Raw genomic sequence first — 21,805 nt, 5'->3', positions numbered from 1 at the left:
TAGTGTATACCGATATTTGAGATGCAAATGAACTCATATATGTTTATTGTTTGAACTTTGTAAGGATGGTTTGGCTTCTCGATGATGTCTACGACACACAACACCGGGCCTACATGACGCGCGAGAAGGAGATGGTAATAATGAGTACTCTAAATATTTTGCGAATTTGCCTTTAGTTGAAATTGACATGCCCTAAGATTTATCATTACTTGTTTTTTGCAGAAGCTTGAACCTCTGAAGATTCGGTATCACGGGCTCTCTGGCCCTGCCATGCCCTACGATGAGCGGTACACACCCTACATCCAGGAGGCAGGACTCCTCCCGTGGATTCAGTTGGTCAGCCGGTCCACGCCGAACCTCAACGCTCCACTGGTGACCTCTCTTGCTGATCGGTGGAGGCCGGAGACACACAGTTTCCATCTTCGGACTGGGGAGATGACCGTGACGCTCGAGGATGTCGCCTTGATCACCGGGCTTCCTATTGACGGGAAGCCTCTATGTATGAGCACCGATTCTGATGGGTGGCGCGAGCAGATGATTGCTCTTATCGGTATGGCTCCTACCGAGGCTGAGGCTGATGTAGAGGAGGGAGAAGAGCCGAAGAAGAAGGAAAGGAAAGCAGCTGGAGCTGCTTTCACGTGGATTCAAGCAAACTTTGTGCATTGCCCTGCGGATGCTACTGATGATGTGATACAGACACATGCTCGTGTCTATATGTGGTACGTTGTCTCGAGGACTTTGCTTCCTGACTCGACAGGCAAGAACGCTCCATGGATGTTGCTGAAGGCGTTGACCGTCTTCGATAGCGGATGGAGCTGGGGTTCAGCGACTCTTGCTTACTTGTACCGACAGTATTTGTTTTGTTTTGCTATCAAGTCATTTCTTCATTAGCAAATGCAACCTTGCTGTCAAGTTAACATTGTTTTCTTTCATATGCAGCTGGACGATGCGTGTTGCAGGATCACAGATAAGGCAGGCATTGGTGGTAATATGCTTCTACTTTCTGTATGGAGCTGGGAGCGTTTGCCTGTTGGACGCCCGAAGAGCGTCACGTTTAAACCTTGGGATGAAGAAGGCGAATTACGACGCCCCACTTGGGCTTACAAGTGGGATGTGGTATCCGAGATGACGAACGATGTCAGTCTCATGTACCAAAAGTACATTGCCGAGTTGGACACGATTACGCCTGAGCAGGTAAGGAGGTCATTACTTCAGTCATTTCTCATGCTTGCTTGAAAAATAGTCATCAATTTTGCATTGTTGCCCTATTTCATAGGTTGTATGGCAGCCATATGACGCGGGTGAGAGCTTTGCGTACACCGAGGAGTTCCGCGTCAACCCGATGTGCTTGCGGGATAAGGATCTTTGGCTTATGCGGTGCCCACTGATATGCAACTGGGTGGTTGAGTTTCATTTGCCACATCGCGTGTATCGCCAGTTTGGTCTGTTCCAGCCTCACCCGCCGGATTGGGTGGACACGGACAAAGCACTTCATAGGTAAGAGAGCATGTCTGCGTATTGACTAAGCATCTGCACTCCTTTTTTTGATTTTGCTAATGTTTGGTTTTGTACCATGTAGGTTGGACAGGGGAAAGCAGCGGAAGATAAAGGACTGGGACAAGCATCATGCACAGTATGTTACTTGCTTCCATCTTAGTGTGGAGCAAGCTCGTAACAGTGCACGAGCCCAGCTTCGTGAGCATAACTCACTTGCTTTCGATAACTACCTACGATGGTTTCTTGGAAGTACTCGAGTTGAGATATGCCGGCTGGCATACAATGATGATATTCTTGAAGAGCCCATAAACTTTGAGGATGTATCGAAGCGGCGGTACAACAAAGATATCAAGGAAGGGCAAGGAGTTCCTACTGTTCCGGCCATTAACTCTGTAGGAAAGTGTTCCCTTCTTTACTTTCCCGTTGGCCGTATTACACCTGTTTGAATGGCTAACGCGTTTATTCGTTCTCATCCGCAGCGCGACCAGATCAAGAAATCAGCTGATGAAAGCGAGTCTATTCTGGAGAAGACTTCGGTTGGAGAAGGAAATGATGATGGTTCACTACGAGCATTCCTCAAGGTACATATCGCATTCACGTGTCCATGTTACATATGTTGTGGAGTTTGATATCTTATACACTTGAACATGTTACAGCGTCAGGCCAAGAAATTAAGGCGGTTATCGAATCTTCTCGGTTGCCGTGATCCCGAATTTGATGAACCTCCAGCCTCTAGGTCTGGTACACCATCAGACCCCTTATCTCACCATCAGGGGGACGATGTGAGTTCCTCACATGCTTATCTGGATGATGAGGGTGTGGTCACCCAAGAGGTATGACTAATCCTTTAGATGTGATTCTTATTTGATTATGATGCCGGTCTTTACCATATTGTTTCATTGTGTGATAGGGCGATGACCTTGATGATGACATGACTTTGGCGAACGCTCAAGTTCGGTCCGCGTATATGTTGAAGCCTAGGCAACCCATACGCCGATACACGCCCACCGACTTTGACAACAGAGGCAACCCAAAGGTGGTCGTAGGGACCTCGCGGATGGCTACCTTGGATGATGAGGTTGAGGAGGAATTGTAGGAAGAGGAGGCTCATCCTAACAGGAAGAAGAAGATTGCCTGCAGGCGTGGCACCAGGACCATGCGCGGAAGGCATCAGTGACCTTGTAGCCATTACATTAGGTTGACGAACTTGTGAGGTTATGTCATATGTTGGTGAACTCTTATTAGTGTGGTCCTTGTGTTTGCGAACTTGTAGTAATGTTGAATTGTCCTAAACTATGTGATGTTCAAGTTATTAGTTATCTTTGTTGAGTTTCTGCAGTTTACAGCAGTACATTCCATATTATATCTTTGTTGACTTCAGTTTGCTGCAAAAAATGCATCAAGTTACTGCATTTTAGCAGTTAACAGCACTGCAGCGCCCAACAGGCAGGCGCTGCATTATACAGTGCAGCGCTCAGCACTCAAGCGCTGCACTGTATAATGCAGCGCCTGTACCCTAGGCGTTGCACATCTGGCTATGCATACAAAAGCATTGCAGTACTGGCCATACCCAAAAAATGCTAAGTCACCGTGCAACGCCCTAGAGCTAGGCGCTGCACTCTACTGTGTGACGCCTCTGTCTTGGGCGCTGCACTGTAGAGTGCAGCGCCTATGCTCTGGGCGTTGCATAACTGTTTACTGCTATTGACTACAAATGGCAATTCACCGGAACATCCCAACACTTACGATAACTTGAGCATCACAACAATTTGAACAAACACAAATTTTATGACTTATGAGTTCATCACTTAAGACAATTCAAACATTACTACGACATAGTTCACGACACATTCATTAGAAATGACAATTTTGCCTAGTACGACATAGTTGACTAGAAATGGCATGTTGCCCTAGAACAAAGTTCATGACAAATACGGCATGGATACATCTGGTTTCATGACTAGTGCACCGAAGCGAAGTCCCTACTGAGTAGAGCGAGGCCATTTCCCCTTCTTGTCACATGCGAGTCCTCCTGTTGCGCCTTGCGAGCCTTTGCAAGCTTTCTTGCCCTCTCCTCCGCACGAGCAAGTTTCGCTTGGCGTGCCCTCTCCTCCTCTCGTTTCTTCCGCTCCATCCTCTCCTTCTGACGACACTCTTCCTCCAAGCCTGTTTGAAACGATTCTTCGAACCGCCGCTGCCGCCTAAGACAATCTTGATATTGGTCCTTTTGGACATCTTCTGGCACTTCATGATCTATCCACGTGAAGTACTTGCACAGAGGAGGCGGTGACTGCATACAATTTTTTTGTTAGTGTTGACACCCATTTGAGAGTAAAATTTGACTTTTCGAGCTTACCGGTGGTTGGTCATAGGCGTTAGTTGGAAGTGCACGATCATAAGCATAGTTCGGGCATACAAAATATCTCCGCCCTTCCGTCCATGATTTGTTTCGGTCGGTGGACACCTTCACCTTACAAACATCGACACACCAACATGGCGGGATGTTGACATCTTTCTCCTTCACCTTGTCCAAAGATGTGTCCTCCCACTTGTTCGGCATGTCTTCTTGGTTAGCACACGGTGGCCTCGTCATGGAACCGGATGAAGCCATGCCTACAAAACCGAGAATTCTTGGTTAACCCTAACCCCCACTTAAGAATAACCACAACCCTAACCCTAACCATAACCATAGCATAACCCTAACACCAACAACAAACACACATAACCCTAACCCTAGCATAGTATAAAGCCTAACCATAACCGTAACACAAACATCAACACAAATTTCCAAATCCAAGCCAAAACTAGGGTTTCCCTAAACTAGCAAGATTTGATCAAATATGACATTTTCTATGGATGAAAACGAGGGGATCGGACGAGATTACCTTCTGGGAGGGGTTGGCTTCGATATCCATGGACAATATCTCCGAATCTGACAAGGATTTGAGAGGGGGAGAGAGGAGGGCAGAGGGGAGGCACTGAGCTTCGGGTTTGTGTGTGTGGGGGAGGGGTGGGGGTGTGTGGGGTGGGGATGGGTGGGAGGGGGTGGGGGCAGCATAAGATTCCATATGTGTAGCGCCTAAGAGCTAGGCGCTGCACATTAATGTGTGGCGCCTAGGCCATGGGCGCTGCACTACTGCATATGCTACTGGATACCTTCTGTGTCTCTCTGGACTGGCATGTCCAGGTGTGCAGCGCCTAAGTTCTAGGCGCCACACTACACAGTACAGCGCCCAGCCCTTAGGCGCTGCACATCTGGACATGCCAGTCCAGAGAGCAACAGAAGGTTTCCGGTAGCTTTTGCCACCAAAAAATCGCTAAGTCAGGGTGCAGCGCCCAAGTTCTAGGTGTCACACTTCACAGTACAGCGCCTAGGTATCGGGCGCTGCACAGTATAGTGTGACGCCTAGGTCTTAGGCGCTGCACCCTGACTTAGCGATATTTTGGGTGGCAAAGCTACTAGATACCTTCTGTTGCTCTCTGGACTGGCGTGTCCAGATGTGCAGCGCCTAAGGTCTAGGCGCTACATAGTATAGTGTGGCGCCTAGCTCTTAGGCGCTGCACTGTCTGTTGTTTTCAAATAACAAGTGCTGTTTTTGTTTTGTGGTTCAAATAGATGTCATACACACTATAAGTGATATCACATATAGTAGTCCAAAACACAGAAAGAAGACATAGTACAAATCACATAGTCATACACACATAGCACATAGGACCACACATTATAGTTCATAAGGTCACATAGTAGCACATAGGACCACACATTATAGTTCACAAGGTCACATAGTAGCACATAGGACCACACATTATAGTTCACAAGGTCACAGAGTAGCACACATTTTATCACACATTTTTGCGTCAAGCAAGGTCCTCTCTTCTTCTTCTTCTTCTTCTTCTTCTTTTTTCGGCATCTCACCTCCCCCCTCCGAGTCCTCCACCCCCTGCATTGTTGCCATACCTACGAAAATGGCAACTTAATAGTTAGTCGCACTATGCAAAATGACAATGACAACATAAATAACAAGATAATAGTAAGTTACATACGACAATGGTCCATTGAGCCAAGAAAACATTCCTCCACTACGACCACCACCAAGGCCTAGGCCATCACCACGACCATAGCCACCACCAAGGACTAGGCCATCACCACGGCCTCTACCACCACCGCGGCCTCTAGCACCACCACCACGGCCAAAACCACCACCACCAAGGCCTATACCACCATCACCACGGCCAAGACCATCACCACGGCCTCTACCATCACCACGGCCTCTACCAACACCATGGACAAGTCCGTCACCACGGCCTCTACCACCATCACCACGGCCAACACCATCACCATGGCCAAGACCGTCACCACGGCCTCTTCTAAGACCTAGTCGACTCCCTCTTTGTTGCCTAGTTCCTCGTTGGCTTGGTTGATTTGATTGGTTTGGCACTTGGGCACTTGTTTGACTTGGTTGGCTACCATTTGCTTGGCTTGTGCTTGCATCATTTTTCTTTGATTTCTTTCTTGGTTTGGTACAAGTTCTAGTGTTGTGTCCCCCACCATTGCAATCCCCACAACGAGAGTGCTCACGAGGCTCTTGGAATTGGCCGGTGCCGGTTTCTCGACCGGCACCACAGCCCCATCCATCCATGTCACCTCTAAGACGCTTTGTCTGGCGTCTTCCCCGTCTAACGACCTTCAATTCCGGGTCCGGCCATAGTTGAACTCCATGATACTCCGGCCATTGTGATCGGTCCAAGTACGGCTGAAACCGGGGAGCCCATGTATTCTTGACAGTCATGATTGAGAACTCGGACTCCCGCACGGTAAGAGGGTGATTGACGTCCACATTCCTAACACGAGATGCGTTTAACAAGTGCGAGCATGGGAGATGAAGCAAAGATGGCCTCATGCAAGTGCAATTACACCGTGTTAGGGAGACCTTGAAAGCCCGACCTCCGTGTTGGTGGCCACCGTTTGTGGTTCTTCTAGGCTCTTTCACTTCAAACATCCAATCGTTGTCGTCATATAGTACAGCTTCTTCGGAGTCTGCCTTTCGTGATTGAAATTCCAACCATTCTTCTACCTTTGGTGGGAAATTGTACTTGTGCTTATCCTTGTTCTCACCAGCAATCTGCTTATCCGTCTCCATTTAGTACTTCAAAAAGTATGCATTTATCTTGTCAAATGTGTATTGAACTATTGCCGTGACGGGTAATGCACGTACACCCTTGAGCACCTTATTGAAGCATTCTGCCATATTGCTTGTCATTTGACCGTACCTCCGGCCATCTTCATCGAAAGCGCGTGCCCACATATTCCTTTCGACAATGTTCCTATTGAGAAATTCAAGACCGCCGGGGTCAAGTTTCTTGTGTCTGAGCAATGCATTGAACAATGTGGCAAACCGCTTGTTGGTGAAAGCAAGACAACAATCTTGAAGATCATCAGCCAACTCCTTGATACCACATGCCCTATAGAAGTTTGCACAAAAGTGCCTCATGCACCATCGATGGTGCAACTTTGTATGTCCGGGAATGTCAACCACCACTGCATTTAGAATTCCAGGATGGCGATCCGATATGACACAAATTTCCCTTTCAGCCGTTAATACCCTTGTTCTCAGTTGACGCAAGAACCACTCCCAGTTATCATTGTTCTCTCAACCAAAGCGAAAGCCAAAGGAAACACCCGGTTATTGGCATCACTTGTTATTGTAACCAATAAAGTGCCCTTGTATTGTCCCGTCAAGAATGTGCTATCAATGGCGATGACGGGCCGACAATGCTCAAAAGCCCTCATGCATTGCTCAAAGGCCCAAAATGCACGACCAAATACTCGGACGGTCCTCCCGTTGTGAATCAATGTTTGGTGCCCATGAGGCTCAACCACGTGAACCATGCCTGGGTTTGTGGCGGCCATAGCTAACAACAACCTAGGGAGTCGGTTGTATGCTTCCTCCCAATTGCCATACAACATCTTGAATGCGGCTTGCTTCGCCTTCCATGCCTTGCCGTACTTCACCTTGTAATGAAAGATGGCTTTCACAAGGTCAATGACACTCTTGATGCTCATTATTGGAAGTGTGGATATTTGGTTGGATAACCTATAAGCAATGAACTCGGACATGAGTTGTCTGTGTTGTTGGTACACAAGCTTGCCATCCGCATTCTTGTGTCGACACATGTGACTTGACGTACAACTCACTATGCGCCAAGTGGGACCTCCTTTCCATGGCCTTGCACGCACAATCCATGGACATCTTGGCACTTCACATTTAACCGTGTAACGCACTTTGACGTCCGAGTTGGCCACTTTATGTGGACGATAATGCGTAATCGAGTAGTTGTCGAGCCACATCTTCAACTCCAAGAAGGATTGAAACTCACAACCAGGATATATCCCGTTCTTGCCGTCTTCCAAATCACGGTGAGAACTTGGCCTAGCTCCAAGAGATATACATTTGCCACCATCTACAATGGCTTCATCCGCGAGACTAATTTCCTTGAACGATGGTGTCTTGTGATCCCGCCCGAATAGCTTGTTAAATGCTTGGGCCTCCTTGGGCTTGAACCCCTCATCAACTTCTTCATCGGGACCATCGTCATCGGAGTCCGATGCATATGCGCGAGAAAAAGGGATGGATTGGTCCATTGTCTCTTGCACATGATATTGCTCGAGATCACCCACATTGTTGTCATGGAGATCAACTTCGTTGTCATCCTCCTCGTACTCATAATTGTCCTCTTCAAAAGCTTCATTCGGGTTGTTTGAAACCGGGCTCAATGTTGGCCAAACTTGTTGCGTCAAATGAGGTTCACTAACTTGATCTTGGTTCATGGGTGGGGGAGTACTAGCAACCAACGGGGAGGGGTCCCGGTTCAAATCCAAATGCAAACTAGACTCAACCTTCTTGGAGGCAAATAACTCAAGAGCCTTGTCTAGAGATTCCGCAACCGTCTCCTTGTATGCAACCCAACGTTGCTCCGAGTTCACATGCATTGTCTTCCAACGGATGTGCATTCCAAAACCAACATTATGCCTTCCCTCGAACTCAACAACATCACTTGGGTCCACCCAATTCAAATCCTTCCTCACTTGTTCCAAGACATCCGCATAGCTAGGACTACTCTCAAACACCAAGTCAAGCTCATCCGGGTCCGGCTCAACATTGCCTTTCAAAAAGGCCTCTTTATCCACATGATGAACATAAACACATGTTCTTCCCATCCCTACAATAATCAAAAACACACATATATCAAGTAAGGACTTAACAAAATATTTGCACAAAATACATAACCCCTAACATATATATGAAACAATAAGCCTAACCCCCACTTAACAATAACCACAACCCTAACCATAGCATAACCCTAACACCAACATCAAACACACATAACCCTAACCCTAGCATAGTATGAAGCCTAACCATAACCCTAACACCAACATCAACACAAATTTCCAAATCCAAGCCAAAACTAGGGTTTCCCTAAACTAGCAAGATTTGAGCAAATGTGACAATTCCTATGGATGAAAACGAGGGGATCGGAGGAGAATACCTTAAGGGAGGGGTTGGCTTCGAACTCCACGGTCAAACACTCCGGATTTGCAAGATTTGAGAAGGATTTGAGAGGGGGGGAGAGGGGAAGAGAGGAGGGCCGCAAGGCTTAGGGATTGGGTGGGGTGGGGTGGGAGGGAGAGAGGGTGGGGCTAGCCTAAGTGACAAACAGACTGTGCAGCGCCTAAGAGCTAGGCGCTCCACATTACAAGTGTGGCGCCTAGCTCTTAGGCGTTGCACAGCTAGCTGTGGGGCCGCACCTGGCCCCGGGGTGCCAAGCTGGCCGGGCATGCGACGCCTTAGTCAAAGGCGCTGCATAGTGCAGTGCAGCGCCCGACTGTTGGGCGCCACCCAAAACGGTCTGTTATGTGAAATTTTTTCGAGACCAGGTCAGATCGTGATTTGATTTAGGCCACAGGTCAAATGTGTGATTTGGTTTAGTATCCACAGTTTTGTAGGAATGAGCAATTCAACCACAAAAGTAGTAGTGACATTTACGGATGCGGACGAGGAGCACATGGAGACACACCTCCCTGTAATCTGAACCACAATCGATGTCCATTGGGATGCGGATTGAAGTCAATTTTTGTTTCCCTATTGAACCAATACATTTGTAGAGAAGTAAAAGTGAGTTAATGGGTACAACGCAGGACATGATTTTTGAATTGCTAATGCTATGCTGGAAGTAAATATGCATTGATTTTGTGTCCACACATGATTAATTCAGGTGTGTTGGCAAATAAAGGATGTCAGGTAGTTACTACGTAATGAATGTGTTGGAGCTCACAGATATGCCACGGTTTAATAAATGAAACCAAACGACAGTATGTAATGTAATTAGTGTTAATTTATCTTTGTTGGACCATGAAGATAAACGGCTACATACAGCTGCACCGATAAATCAGCAGGCAACGTCAATACTAAAATAATCTTTTATAGCAAAAGAAGTCCTGAGATTAGTAAACTTTGTAGGATTATATCATTGGGTTCTCGCGTTTTCACTAGAAATAAAAAATAGAACGACATAATTTCACATAATTTGTACCATTGATTTTCCAAGAATTACAATATTGGCATTCTCATTCTTTTTTTATTTGAAATCTTAACAATCATGAAATCCGGAATTTACTTTAATTATCCCATGACGAGATTCTTAGTTTATAAAAGGCACATAACTTCATGGAAATATATTTGATTTCACATTTACTAAATCTTGGAAATTATTTAAATGCATTAAACATAAATTATTTTTAAAGTTAAAACGATATTATAGTCTTAAAACTGGTACAAAAAAATAAACTTGTGAAGGATATTTTTAAAGTTCAATAATATAGCATTTCAAAAACTTGGGACAAACTAAATATTAGATGTGTTGCATCATTCAAAACTCTGGGGTCAACAAAATCTGCACGCATGTGGTTCACCAGTTAATGATGATGTTGTGGTTGGTTGCTGGGGGGTTGGCATGAGAGCATGGGATAAGTGGACCAGGAGGGGGACAGTGTGTGCAGTGAATATTTCCTTATATCTTCCACAAAACCTGTTTATTATCAGGCCGGCGTAAGCCCACGTAGCTCCGTCAAAAATACCTGTTTATTTTACTATTTAAGCTTGAATATATATATATATATATATATATATATATGAACGTGCACGATGGATATTAAAATACTACATATATACTTATATAATGAGCCCATGTCGTATTCAGCTCGGCACGATGGATTAATAGGTCCAGGCCTTCCACGGGTGTCTTTTTTGCTGTTCGATCTTACCTACAGAGGGACGGGCACGTCCTTGAGGACGTGGAAGCCTGGTGAAACCGTGAGAGCACGCGTGGAAGCTGGCGGCGAAGTCTTGCCCACGCACGCATAGGGGAGCAGCTGATGGCGGCGGTGGAAAATGAAGAAGATCGATGAGGCCTAACAGGGATAGGTAGATAGATCGGTCAGTTTTGTTTAGCAAGGTGTAACCCAAAATTATTGTTGTTTGATTATGCTCATCAACAAAATGTACCACATCTGATCGACACAACACATAAGCCAGTTCACTCCATATCTCAGCGTAATAAAAATAAGGATTACATGTATAAACTAGCATATATAATTCCAAACTTGAAACTGATTTAATCATAGTGCCTGAAATTATCTGGACACAACTGAGTTATTACAATACCAATCAAATTATCACATAATACGAAACCTAGCATTAGTTCACAAAAAGAGAAAACAAAGTATCCATTATTATGAACTCAACAGACTCATCTAGCGTGGCAGGCTAGCAGATGACATGAACTCTATCTCCAAGCTATATCGCCTTTGGCTGTCTCCTGGCCGAGTTGGCAACCTTGGTTGCATCTGTTCTTCGTTTCTTGGATCTTCTTGACATAAGGTCACACGATTTGCTCGTAGAGTCTGTAGCTCTGTCTCCACCTCTTTCATTGTGGGTCTGTCTTCACCACACAGCCTCAAGCACCGTTCTGCAAGAGAGGCGATACTGTTGATCTCTTCCTCGGTTGCTTCCTCAAGGACCTGGGAGTTAACAATGCCTGTGATTCTTCCCTCATTGAACTCCTCAAGAAAATAGTTTGTCAAGCTCTTGATTGTGCCTGATTCACTTGTAAAGACAGGCTTCATTTTCAGAAGCAACTCCACTAGTACCACACCAAAGCTGTAGACGTCGCTCTTTCCGTTCAGATGCCTGGTACGGAAATACTCTGGATCTAAGTAACCAAATGTACCTTGCACATTTGTAACGATGTGTGTTTGATCAATTGGAACCAATCTTGAAGCGCCAAAGTCTGAAACTTTAGCCGTGTAGTTCACATCCAATAGTATATTTGAGGATTTCACGTCACGGTGGAAGATTGATATTGAAGCTGAAGAGTGGAGATAAGATAAAGCTCCTGCTGTTTCGAGAGCAATCCTTAAGTAATCACCCCAAGACAAAGAAAAACCATCACTTTCATCTGCATGAAGAACTTCTGACAGTGAGCCACTGGATACATAATCATACACCAGCAGTGGAACCTCAGTTTCGAGACAACATCCAAAGAGCTTCACAATATTTCTGTGCTTTATCTGAGTGAGGACTGCAACCTCATTGATGAATTGACTGATCTCAGATTGCTCAATGACCTTGGACTTTTTTACTGCAACGACACGCTGATCAGACAATATGCCTTTGTAAACCATGCCATGCCCCCCACGTCCGATGATACGTGTAGGATCAAAGTTGTTTGTTGCCTTCTCTAGCTCTTGTAACGAGAAAATCTTTGTATTCTCATTTGCAGTTTCATCAGATGATATCAATGTTTCTAGGAGAAGACCTTGGTTCTTTCGGAAGTAGTTCGTCCTTAGTTGCTTCTGAACAATCTTTTTCCACCTACGAGTGAAAAGTACTGCACTGAAGCTCAGAAGTAGAACGCCGAAACCACAGGACAGCCCAATAATTATACCTGCAGACATTATGCTCTTAAGTTTGCTGTTTTGTGCTTTCTACCATAAATGTAACAATAATATAGTCTTACCTAAGAGCAGAGGCTCTTGTTTTATCTTAGTACACTGCATTTTTAACGGATCATACTCAGTCTTGTGAGGACAGGCAGTACAACTGAAGCTTCCATTGGTATTATGGCAGATCCCTTTACATTTGTTCGGTTGAAGGCATTCATCAATGTCTGAAAATTAACAAATCTTAATAAGATGCGTTGAAAAATATATACGTCCCTCTGATTTACAGTTAATTTAGGACGTCGCCATGGTCTCAATAGTAACATTGTAATATATATTTCAGAAAAAGTACGTTGTCTCTAACAGAAATAATTATGTACAACGAAAATATATGTCATGACTAATCTACAATCTGAAATTTGATATTGCCCATGTTTGATTTATATATTTAGAAGTGGCGCAAAAATGATATTAGAAGTGGCGCAAAAATCATTATCTAATAGTAACATGCAGTTACTTTCATAAAACATGCCGTTTAATACATATGTACAACTTTCTTGTGGGAAGTTATAAGACACTAGTGTCAGAAACCCTCTTATATTACGGGACGGAGGGAGTAGCTAACAGTACATTTTTCTGCAACTATAGGGGTCAAGTATCATTTGTAACCTAGAGAGAGGGAGGGAGGGAGTACCTTGACAACCATTTTGGATGTACGGATTTCCTTGGAAGCCATCAAAGCATCTGCAGCGGTAACTAGTCATCGCTTCATCGCTTACTTCCACACACTTGCTGTAGGTACTCACACAAGCATATCCAGACCTATTCTGTTGGGCCTCTGCGCAACTTAGATGAGCAGCCACGAATTTATAAAATAAAAAATACCCATATGCCCAAATATGACTCTGTTGATCCTGTTGAAGCCATGGAGGCAGGGGAATAGAGTAGGGGCGGAAGGTCCCATTGTAGACACTTAGATGAGCAGCAACGGTGACATTGAAGGTCCCTTCGTTGACATTTATGTCAATGACCTGTTCCTTCTTTTTTATTTGAAAGGGAATGACCTGTTGCTTCTCCCGCGTGAACAAGGCAGCCGATGATGTCATATTTGTGCAGTGGAGGTGAAACTCATCCCTGGCAAAGCAACCCTCTTCGAGGCCGAATGGGAATTCCACATTAATTTTACCACACCAGCGGGTACAGTTAGCCCTGCTCGGAATTGGATTATACCCTAAATTGATCAGTAAAGAGTTAGCATATGTAACGATGCACAAAATGCCTAACAGCAGCTGTGCGCTGGTCACTTCATTAGGTGGAAGGGAAACAAAAGTTACCTTTATCATTGCTGGAGCAGCCATGTAGAATGTAGGGGTTGCCTGAATAGCCGTCATGGCAGGTGCAGTAGTAGCCACTTGTTGTTGTCGGTGCACCGTATACATCTTGTGGATCGCTGTGGCTGCACTCGGCATGCTCGCTGACACACGCAGCACAGGTGGGTTGATCCTGAATTTTCCATGTGAGCTGTAAGACATGAGCACTACTTACCCTAATTTTATCCCAGAACTGAGAGGTCTGATTAGAGCTCGTGCTGCTGTTTTTTCTGTTGTGGTCTAATTTGAACTGATAAGTGCTGGCATAGCTTTCCACGTCAACACGGCAGCATCCAAAGCCATTACATTTTTTCATAGCCACCATCTCTGTCATTTCTGGGTTCGGGCACACAGTTCCACATATGAACTGGACGCCATCCTCTCTGACAGAGTACACATCCAGGTCGCAGCCGGTGATGTTTAGAGCAATGTCAGAAAGATGGAAGGACCTCCCCGGCGGTTTCAAAGACAAGTTGTAGACACTGACACCAGATTTCATGGCGATGGTATGCGAGAAGAAGGCATAGATAAAGTTTGAACTGAAAAGAGGATAATCTGCAGATTCGATCACCTCGGTGATGCCGTCGCACAAGAAGAGCCTGGGGGGCTGACTGGTGTTGTTGCAAATGAGGTTGAAGTCAGGTCCACGGGAGCACCTGGATCCGATGCCAAAGGGATAGCCGAAGCTGACACTGCCGCAGCTCGTCGGGCAGCCATGGAGCGTGCCACCGGCACGGGATGGTTGCGCCCAGTTCCCCTCTGGGTTCTGCTGGCCTGTTACAACTCCGGATGCCAGAGTTGTTAGCTTTCCCAGTGACCCGAGCACCAATAGAGAAAGCATCAACGGGAAGATTTCCATGATCAATCTAGAGTTCTACACTACACCCTGCACTAGAAAAATTCAGGTCAGGCAGCGGTGCCTTCTCTTCTAGGTATCCTTTGCTGCATATATATAGCAATGGTTACAAACTTACAGTTGACCCAAGGATGACCGGAAGAGGATTCGTGTGAATGTGGATTTGGATGCTGTGTGCTTGGATGGCATGTGAAAGCAGATGATCAATCATGCTGCCCATGTGGATGTGGATGTGGATGTGGCAGTGGTGTACCTTGATGGGATGTGAAGGAGAAGACCAGGACCATGACCTTAGCAGGTCGGTCCACTAAAGGGGCTTACAGTTGACCCAAGGAAGACTGGAAGAGGATTCGTGTGGATGGGGATGTGGTGTTCCTTGATGGCATGTGAAAGCCGATGATTAGGACCGTCTGTACATGCCCATGTGGATCTGGCAGTGGTGTGCTCAATACAATGTGAAGAAGATGACCATGACCTCGTACTGCGTGCCGCAGGAAGAACTCAGCAAGTCGGTCCAGGGCCAGTCTATGCCCATTCCTAACAAAACCACGTTACACATTTCATGTGCGGATTTTGTGGGTTTCCAAAGGTTTGCTCTGCAAAAAGAGAGAAAACAAATGAACATGCAGACTTGCATCATGTAAGTGGCGAACCTCACAAGAAATTCAACTGGTTGGGAATGACATCTTCGGTCTCCAGCTCCACTGATACCTTTTTTTTAAGGAGGATAACCTCCGGCCTCTGCTTCAATCGATAGATGCAGCCATATTATTAAATAAAAGCGTAACAAAGTCTCAAGGTCCCGCAAAGCTCATAGTCCGACCTTAAAACAAAACACAAACGGAAAAGTGCCATATTCGATGATAAGAAATAGACTACGATGCCTACACACCTAGCCTATTATTAGCTCGCCATCCAAATCGATTGAAGATAGCCCATGCTACCATCTCCTAACGGTTGCATCTAATGGCCAAAAGCTCCCTGAAGCCCGCATGAGTGAGTAACGACTACATACGGATCCAAGTTGTAGCTTTATAAATAATCTGCAAAAAATTAGTGAAATTTGCTCCATTAAAAATCAAATCATTCATAGTAATTCCATATAGCTCAAAATAAAGCACATATCCCTGTCCAAATATGTTTGGCTATGTGACTCTCCACTCCATTAAGCCACGTCCCAAATAACGTGTTTATGCTCATTGGAGGATGTATGTTAAAATCAATATGTATCGATTGCAATAATAATTTCGCAAGTGGACATTTAAGAAAGAGGTGTTTAAGATTCATTTTGATCACAAAAGCAGCATCTAAAATTACCTACCCAGTTCCTTTTTTTCAGATTATCTTTGGTGAGAATAACTCCTTTGTTAACGAACCATATAAATTTTTTAATTCAAAGTGGAACTTTAATCTTCCAAAAGTGCAATGACCTCGACAATGGCCCGGTACCAATTAAGTCCAGATACATAGAATTCACTGAGAAGGCTCCCCTCGAAGCTAACTTCCAGCGAATTGTATGAGCTTGATCTGATAGTTGAACGTCCATCAACCTACGGACCAGTTGCAAACAAGTATCCCAATGTTCTTCTACTAGGGATCTCCTAAAATGGACATTAAGCGGTACCGAGTTTAATACTATGGCGGCGTCCCCAAGTGGCGTCCGTCCAACTACCCGCGCCCAGTGTGGTCAGCTTAATTTATGACCTCGGGCCCATGCGTCAACGACGGCGGTCAGCCTTTTTTAAGCCGAGCATGCGGGGGGGGGGGGGGGGAGTCCTCATCCGCTTCCAGAAAGCCACCTGTCCCCATCTCGCCACCGTCTGCTCCCCGTCGGCGGCAACCCTAGCCACCACAGCGAGGTGTTCTTCTCATGCAACACTAACAGCAACCGCTAAGCCAAGGGCAAGGCCCCTGCAACCCCTCTTCCCCGCCTCGGCCCACCTTCGCCGGCGCCTTCTCGCCGGCCGAGGCAGCGCGTGAACGTGCCAGTGCACCAGGCGGAGTGGCACTGGCAGCACCACGTCCCTCTCCCCTACCCCGACGTCACCCTGCCGAACGATTGGCATTTGGATCCGGAAAGGATCCCAGTGTCGGCGGCGCCGCGGTCGGCACGAGCGCACGCGAAGGAGATGTGGCGCCGGCGGGTGCTGCTGACGCCGGAGCAGCGCAGCGACTCCACGTACAACGTCGACTCATCCTATTGGGCGCGTTGATTCGCCTTCGAGCACGAGAAGGCCAGGTGACACAACGTCCGTGAATCACGCGTAGCTCGCCGCCGCCGCCCATCGTCGTCCGCGACGAGGACCGGGAGGCAGAGGCCGCCTAGGCCATGGCAGTTGTCCTCCGAGAGAGCAAGGAGGACGAGCGGCGGACGAGGAGGAGGAGGAGGAGGCGTACCAGGTGGCCATAGCGCTATCCGCGGCCGGCGACTGCGTCGTGCCGTCGGTGGCCCCTCCGTCCCCAGTGAAGGCTAAGCCAGAGTCGACCCCCATCGAGCGCTACTCTTGTACCGCAGTAGGGCGCAAGTGGGTGAGCGCCCCGCCGGCCTGGTACGGGGCGACTGAGGCGCAGGAGGCGACGTACCTCGAGTACTGCCGCCAGCGACGGCTGGCCGAGGAGCGCCGCGACGGCGAGTATCTCGAGTAGCTCGTGCGCGACGCCGAGGCAGAGCAGCGTGAGGCGGAGGAGGAGGCGCGCCAGGCCGAGGCTGCAGCGCCACAGCTCGCAGCCGACATCATCGTCTCTTGGAACATGGCTTACCCCTGGGTCGGGCCTGCGCCAACGCTCATCGACCTCACCGGTCCCGATGTCGACGACAAGGACGCCTAGGGCAGCGCGCCGCCTCGTAGTTTTACTTTTTTAATATTTAATTAATGTAAATGTGGATGCGTGGACTCTGGCCTGCCTTCCTGGACAACTTTAATGTTTAATTAATGTTTGTTTTTATTTTTGAAATGTTTGTATTCTTTTTTTTCTGCGCGCCACCATAAAATGGGTTGGGCCATAGTTGGGCGTATGCGCCGACCCAAAGGCACAAGCGGACATGGGTGTCCGCCGGGCCGACCCAAACAGACAAAAAGTGGACAAAATCGTCGTCCATTTGAGTCGGCGCGTTGGAGTTTGCTCTAAGCGCCCATTTCATCTCTCCTCTCTTATGAGGGTTTGCTCCACTGGGACCTTGCATCCAAGCTAAACTTATCACCAAGGGTTCGTGTGGATGTGGTGTGTGCTTCGGTGACATGTGAGAGCACATGATGACCCTCGTACATGCCCATGTGGATCTGGCAGTGGTGTACTCGATACAATCCGAAGAAGATGACCATGACCGTGACCTCGTACACCGTGCCGCAGGAAGACCTCAGCAAGTCGGTCCATGAAAAAGGGGCCAGTCTAAAGTTTGTTCCTGATAGGAAACCAAAGATGAGAGGGAACAAATGAGCACGCAAAGCAGTAGGTGGGGCATGAGGAGAACGCGGGGTCGTACCATTCAACCTGTTGTGATTGTCATCCTGCTCGTCAACAACGGAGGGCGGCTAGCAATCTTCAATCCCCCCTTAGTGAGGGTAACCTAACTGATATGGCTTTCAACTAGGGATGTAAGTGGCAAATAAATGGCATCCGCAATCCTGTTTAGTTAGTTTTTGCTAGTTTGATAGTTCATTTTGCTCAAACAAACAAAAAACCTTTTTAAACTATCATATCATAAGTGGACTTTAAACAGGATTAAACGGGACCCGGTTGACATCCCTACTTCCAACCGAGCTAGGTGACAGTAACTACACAAGACACTCCCCAGCAGTAGGTTGGGCATTAGGATGACGTGGAATCGTACCTAGCAAGCTGTTGTGGTGAGTGCCATCGTGGTCATCAACGGCGGAAGCCGGATAGCAATCTTCTTCAGTCCCCATCTGATGGATGCAATCTAACTGATATCTTCCAACCGAGGAAGGCGACAGCAACTAAATCTTTCACCAACATTAGCTGGTAGTCGCTTAACTTGCGACCGAGGGAATCACGAGGTAAAAACTCTAACCTCTGGAGTGAATTTATAGATTCTGAAGTAAGCAAAACAGTAACTCATTTTATTTTATTTGAGAGGAATAACACAAATTTTAGATAAGCTAACTGAGCTAAGCAACAGTAACTGAAGTCCATCCTCAGTTTAACTGTTGCTTGCTCAAACTGCAACCGAGACCACAGGATAAACATATACTACAGAAAAAGGATCATGTACATGACTGATGTTTGCAATGATTATTTTGGAAAATTTCCATGAATCTGTTGGGTTCCATTGTGGAAAAAGGGGACCTCATACGCTGTGCCGCAGGAAGACCTCAGCCAAGTCAGTCCATTGAAGGGGCTAGTCTAAGTCTGTAACTGCTAGACCTTTTCGCTCGTGGATTTTGTGGGTTTCCAAAGGTTTACTCTACACAAGAAAGGCATTACCGACATACAGAGGAAATCCAGAGTTCATGCAAACATAGAGAGGGAACAAATGGGCACGCAAAATTACAGCATGAAAATGTGGAACCACACAAGAAATTCACCATCAGCAGTAGGGCGTCAGCAGAACGCGGAACCGTACCATTCAGCCTGTTGTGAATGCCATCTTGCTCGTCAACAATGGAAGCGAGCTAGCAACCTTCAGTCCCCACCTGTGGAGTACTAGCTTCCAGTTGAGCTACGTGGCAGTAACTGAATCCATCAACATTATGTTACGGCCCAGCCTACAGCCCCTACCGCACCAGCCCACACCAGCGGTCAGGCCCAAGAGAAGAACGGATGAGCCCGCAAGCCCAGCAAGCGATACGGAGGCCCAGAATGGACGACCTAGCTACTTAAGCTAGCGGGGGGACCAGACAGAGGCAGGCAGAAACGAGACACTGGCGGCGGCGGCTCTCACTCCCGATCCGTTTCTTCCTTGTATCCCATGAACCCTAGATCGAAAAATCTCTAATTCCTCTGTACTCTGTCTGGGATTGAGTTAAATTACCTAGTGGGAGCGTAACATTTGGTATCAGCAGCCTTTCCACCCACCACCTCAACCCTGGCCGGTCGATTTCCTTCGATCATCCAAACCCGTCGCGGCAAGACCACCGCCATGGAGGAGACCAACAAGGCCCTGGCCGATCTGACGGCGGCGATCAGCGGCATATCGTCCTAGATCGGCGAGATCCACCCCATCGTCCTCGAGCTCCAGGGGTGGCGGCCAGCCGTCGAGCGCTCGATAGAGGACCTGCGTTCGGAGGTGGGCGAACTGCGATAGCTGCTCAAGGAGGTGCGGCCGGAGACCGCGCCGGTGCTTGATCCGGCACCCGCGGCGGCTACGGAGCTGGCGCACCCGATTCGTCTCACGGATCTGCCTCCACTCCTTCCGTCGACAACCGCACCACCGCTCAAGCCTTCCCCGATCGCGGACGCGCGTCCTCAACCCAGCGAGCGCCTCTTGCCTCGCAGTGGTGACGTCCACGGGCTCGTTGGCCATAGCAGGACTCAAGATCACCGGGGGTTGTCGCCGGGGGAACTGACCCCGCGGGCACCTCCGGTCACGGGTATGGCCGATTTCCACCCTTTTGCTGCAGAGAGTTCGTTTATGGGAGAGCGTTAGTTCGGATTCAGCCGATTTCCACCTCCCCCACGTTTTGAATTTCCTCTGTTCGATGGCGATGGTCCACGAGCATGGCGTCTGAAGTGTGAGGCGTATTTCAGAGTCTGTACACTTAGTCCTGACACTTGGGTGAGTTGTGCCGCGATGTATTTCATTGATGGGGCACTGTCTTGGTTGCAGTCCACCAGGGCGCACCTTATCTATACAGATTGGGGTGCATTTGCAGAGGCAGTGTGTGCACAGTTTGGGAGAGAGGAATTCCAGTCTCTGTTGCAACAATTCAATCGTCTGCAGCAGAGTGGTTCCGTGACTGAATATGCAGAGCAGTTCACCCAGCTCATGCACAATTTAGTGGCCCATCATGAATCGTGGGAGCCATCTTATTTCATTACGCATTTTATTGATGGGTTACAGAAAGATATACGTGCTGTTGTAGTTTTACATCGACCCAAGACTCTCGATACTGCCGTCGATCTTGCTTGTTTACAGGAGGAAGTGCTGGAAGCTATGCGCAAAGAAGATAGGAGGGAGGATCGTCGGCACTTGGCACCGGCTACGTTCCGAGGAGTGCCACGCACAGCCCTTCCTCTGCCACCGCCACCAGCAGCTGCGCCGACCAAGTCAGCGCTACCAATGGAGGGGCGCAGCGCGGATCGTCGCGCACTGGAAGCGGCGCACCCTCAACCAACAGAAGACAAGATTGCAGCCCTCCGTGCGTACCGACGCGCCCGCGGGCTCTGTTTCACCTGTGGCGAGCGCTGGGGGCGCGATCATCGCTGTGGGCCGACCGTCCAGCTGCACGTGGTTGAGGAGCTTCTCGCCATGATGCACAGCGAATCGATGGACATCAGTGAACCAAGCGCGCGTGACGACGCAGTCAGCGATCGGAGCGCGGACTGCTGCGTCATCTCCAAGGAGGCACTCGACGGAGGGGAATCCCCCACCACCATGCGTCTCCACGGCTGGGTGCAAGGGCGCGAGGTTTTGATGCTCGTCGACTCTGGCTCGTCCCACAGTTTCATCTGTGAGTCGCTCGCCACACAACTGCAAGGCGTGGTCAAGGCCAAGCATCCTCTGACGGTGCCCTTGGCCAACGGAGGCGTCATGCGATGTGACCAGGAGCTGCCGGCGTGCCCATGGCAAACCCACAGGGTCACCTTCGACACCAACCTTAAGGTGCTCCCGTTGGGTTGCTACGACGTCATCCTTGGCATCGACTGGCTTGCACAGCATAGCCCAATGAAGGTGCATTGGCTCGAGAAGACGATGGACTTTGACCACAAGGGCGACACAGTCCACCTCCAAGGTGCTCGAGCGAATATCAGCCAGTGCCACCAGCTATCAAGCGACGAGCTCACTGAGTTGTTGCAGCGCTCGGGTGTCGCGCGCATGGTTCAGTTGTACGCTGCAGAGCAAGGGGAGCCAATCATCATCGAAGTGCCGGTGCCTGCTGAAGTTGAGGCCCTGATCAGCGA

The 21,805-nt window shown here is 47.9% G+C and overlaps 1 protein-coding gene across 1 annotated transcript; it reads right to left on the bottom strand.

Annotated features, from left to right (window-relative positions):
- Positions 1-11,103: 11,103 nt before the first annotated feature.
- On the bottom strand, positions 11,104-15,046 carry LOC123080949 (wall-associated receptor kinase-like 3). The gene is made up of 4 exons (XM_044503898.1): positions 13,831-15,046; positions 13,191-13,727; positions 12,574-12,723; positions 11,104-12,501 (listed from the first exon to the last, which is right to left on the bottom strand). The coding sequence occupies exons 1-4, from the start codon at positions 14,723-14,725 to the stop codon at positions 11,309-11,311; spliced, it is 2,775 nt and encodes a 924-aa protein (XP_044359833.1). The 5' UTR covers positions 14,726-15,046; the 3' UTR covers positions 11,104-11,308.
- Positions 15,047-21,805: the final 6,759 nt, after the last annotated feature.

This window comes from Triticum aestivum, chromosome 3D (genome assembly GCF_018294505.1).
Source record: "Triticum aestivum cultivar Chinese Spring chromosome 3D, IWGSC CS RefSeq v2.1, whole genome shotgun sequence".
Classification (NCBI taxonomy): domain Eukaryota; kingdom Viridiplantae; phylum Streptophyta; class Magnoliopsida; order Poales; family Poaceae; genus Triticum; species Triticum aestivum.
This window is presented reverse-complemented; position numbering and strand designations above follow the sequence as displayed.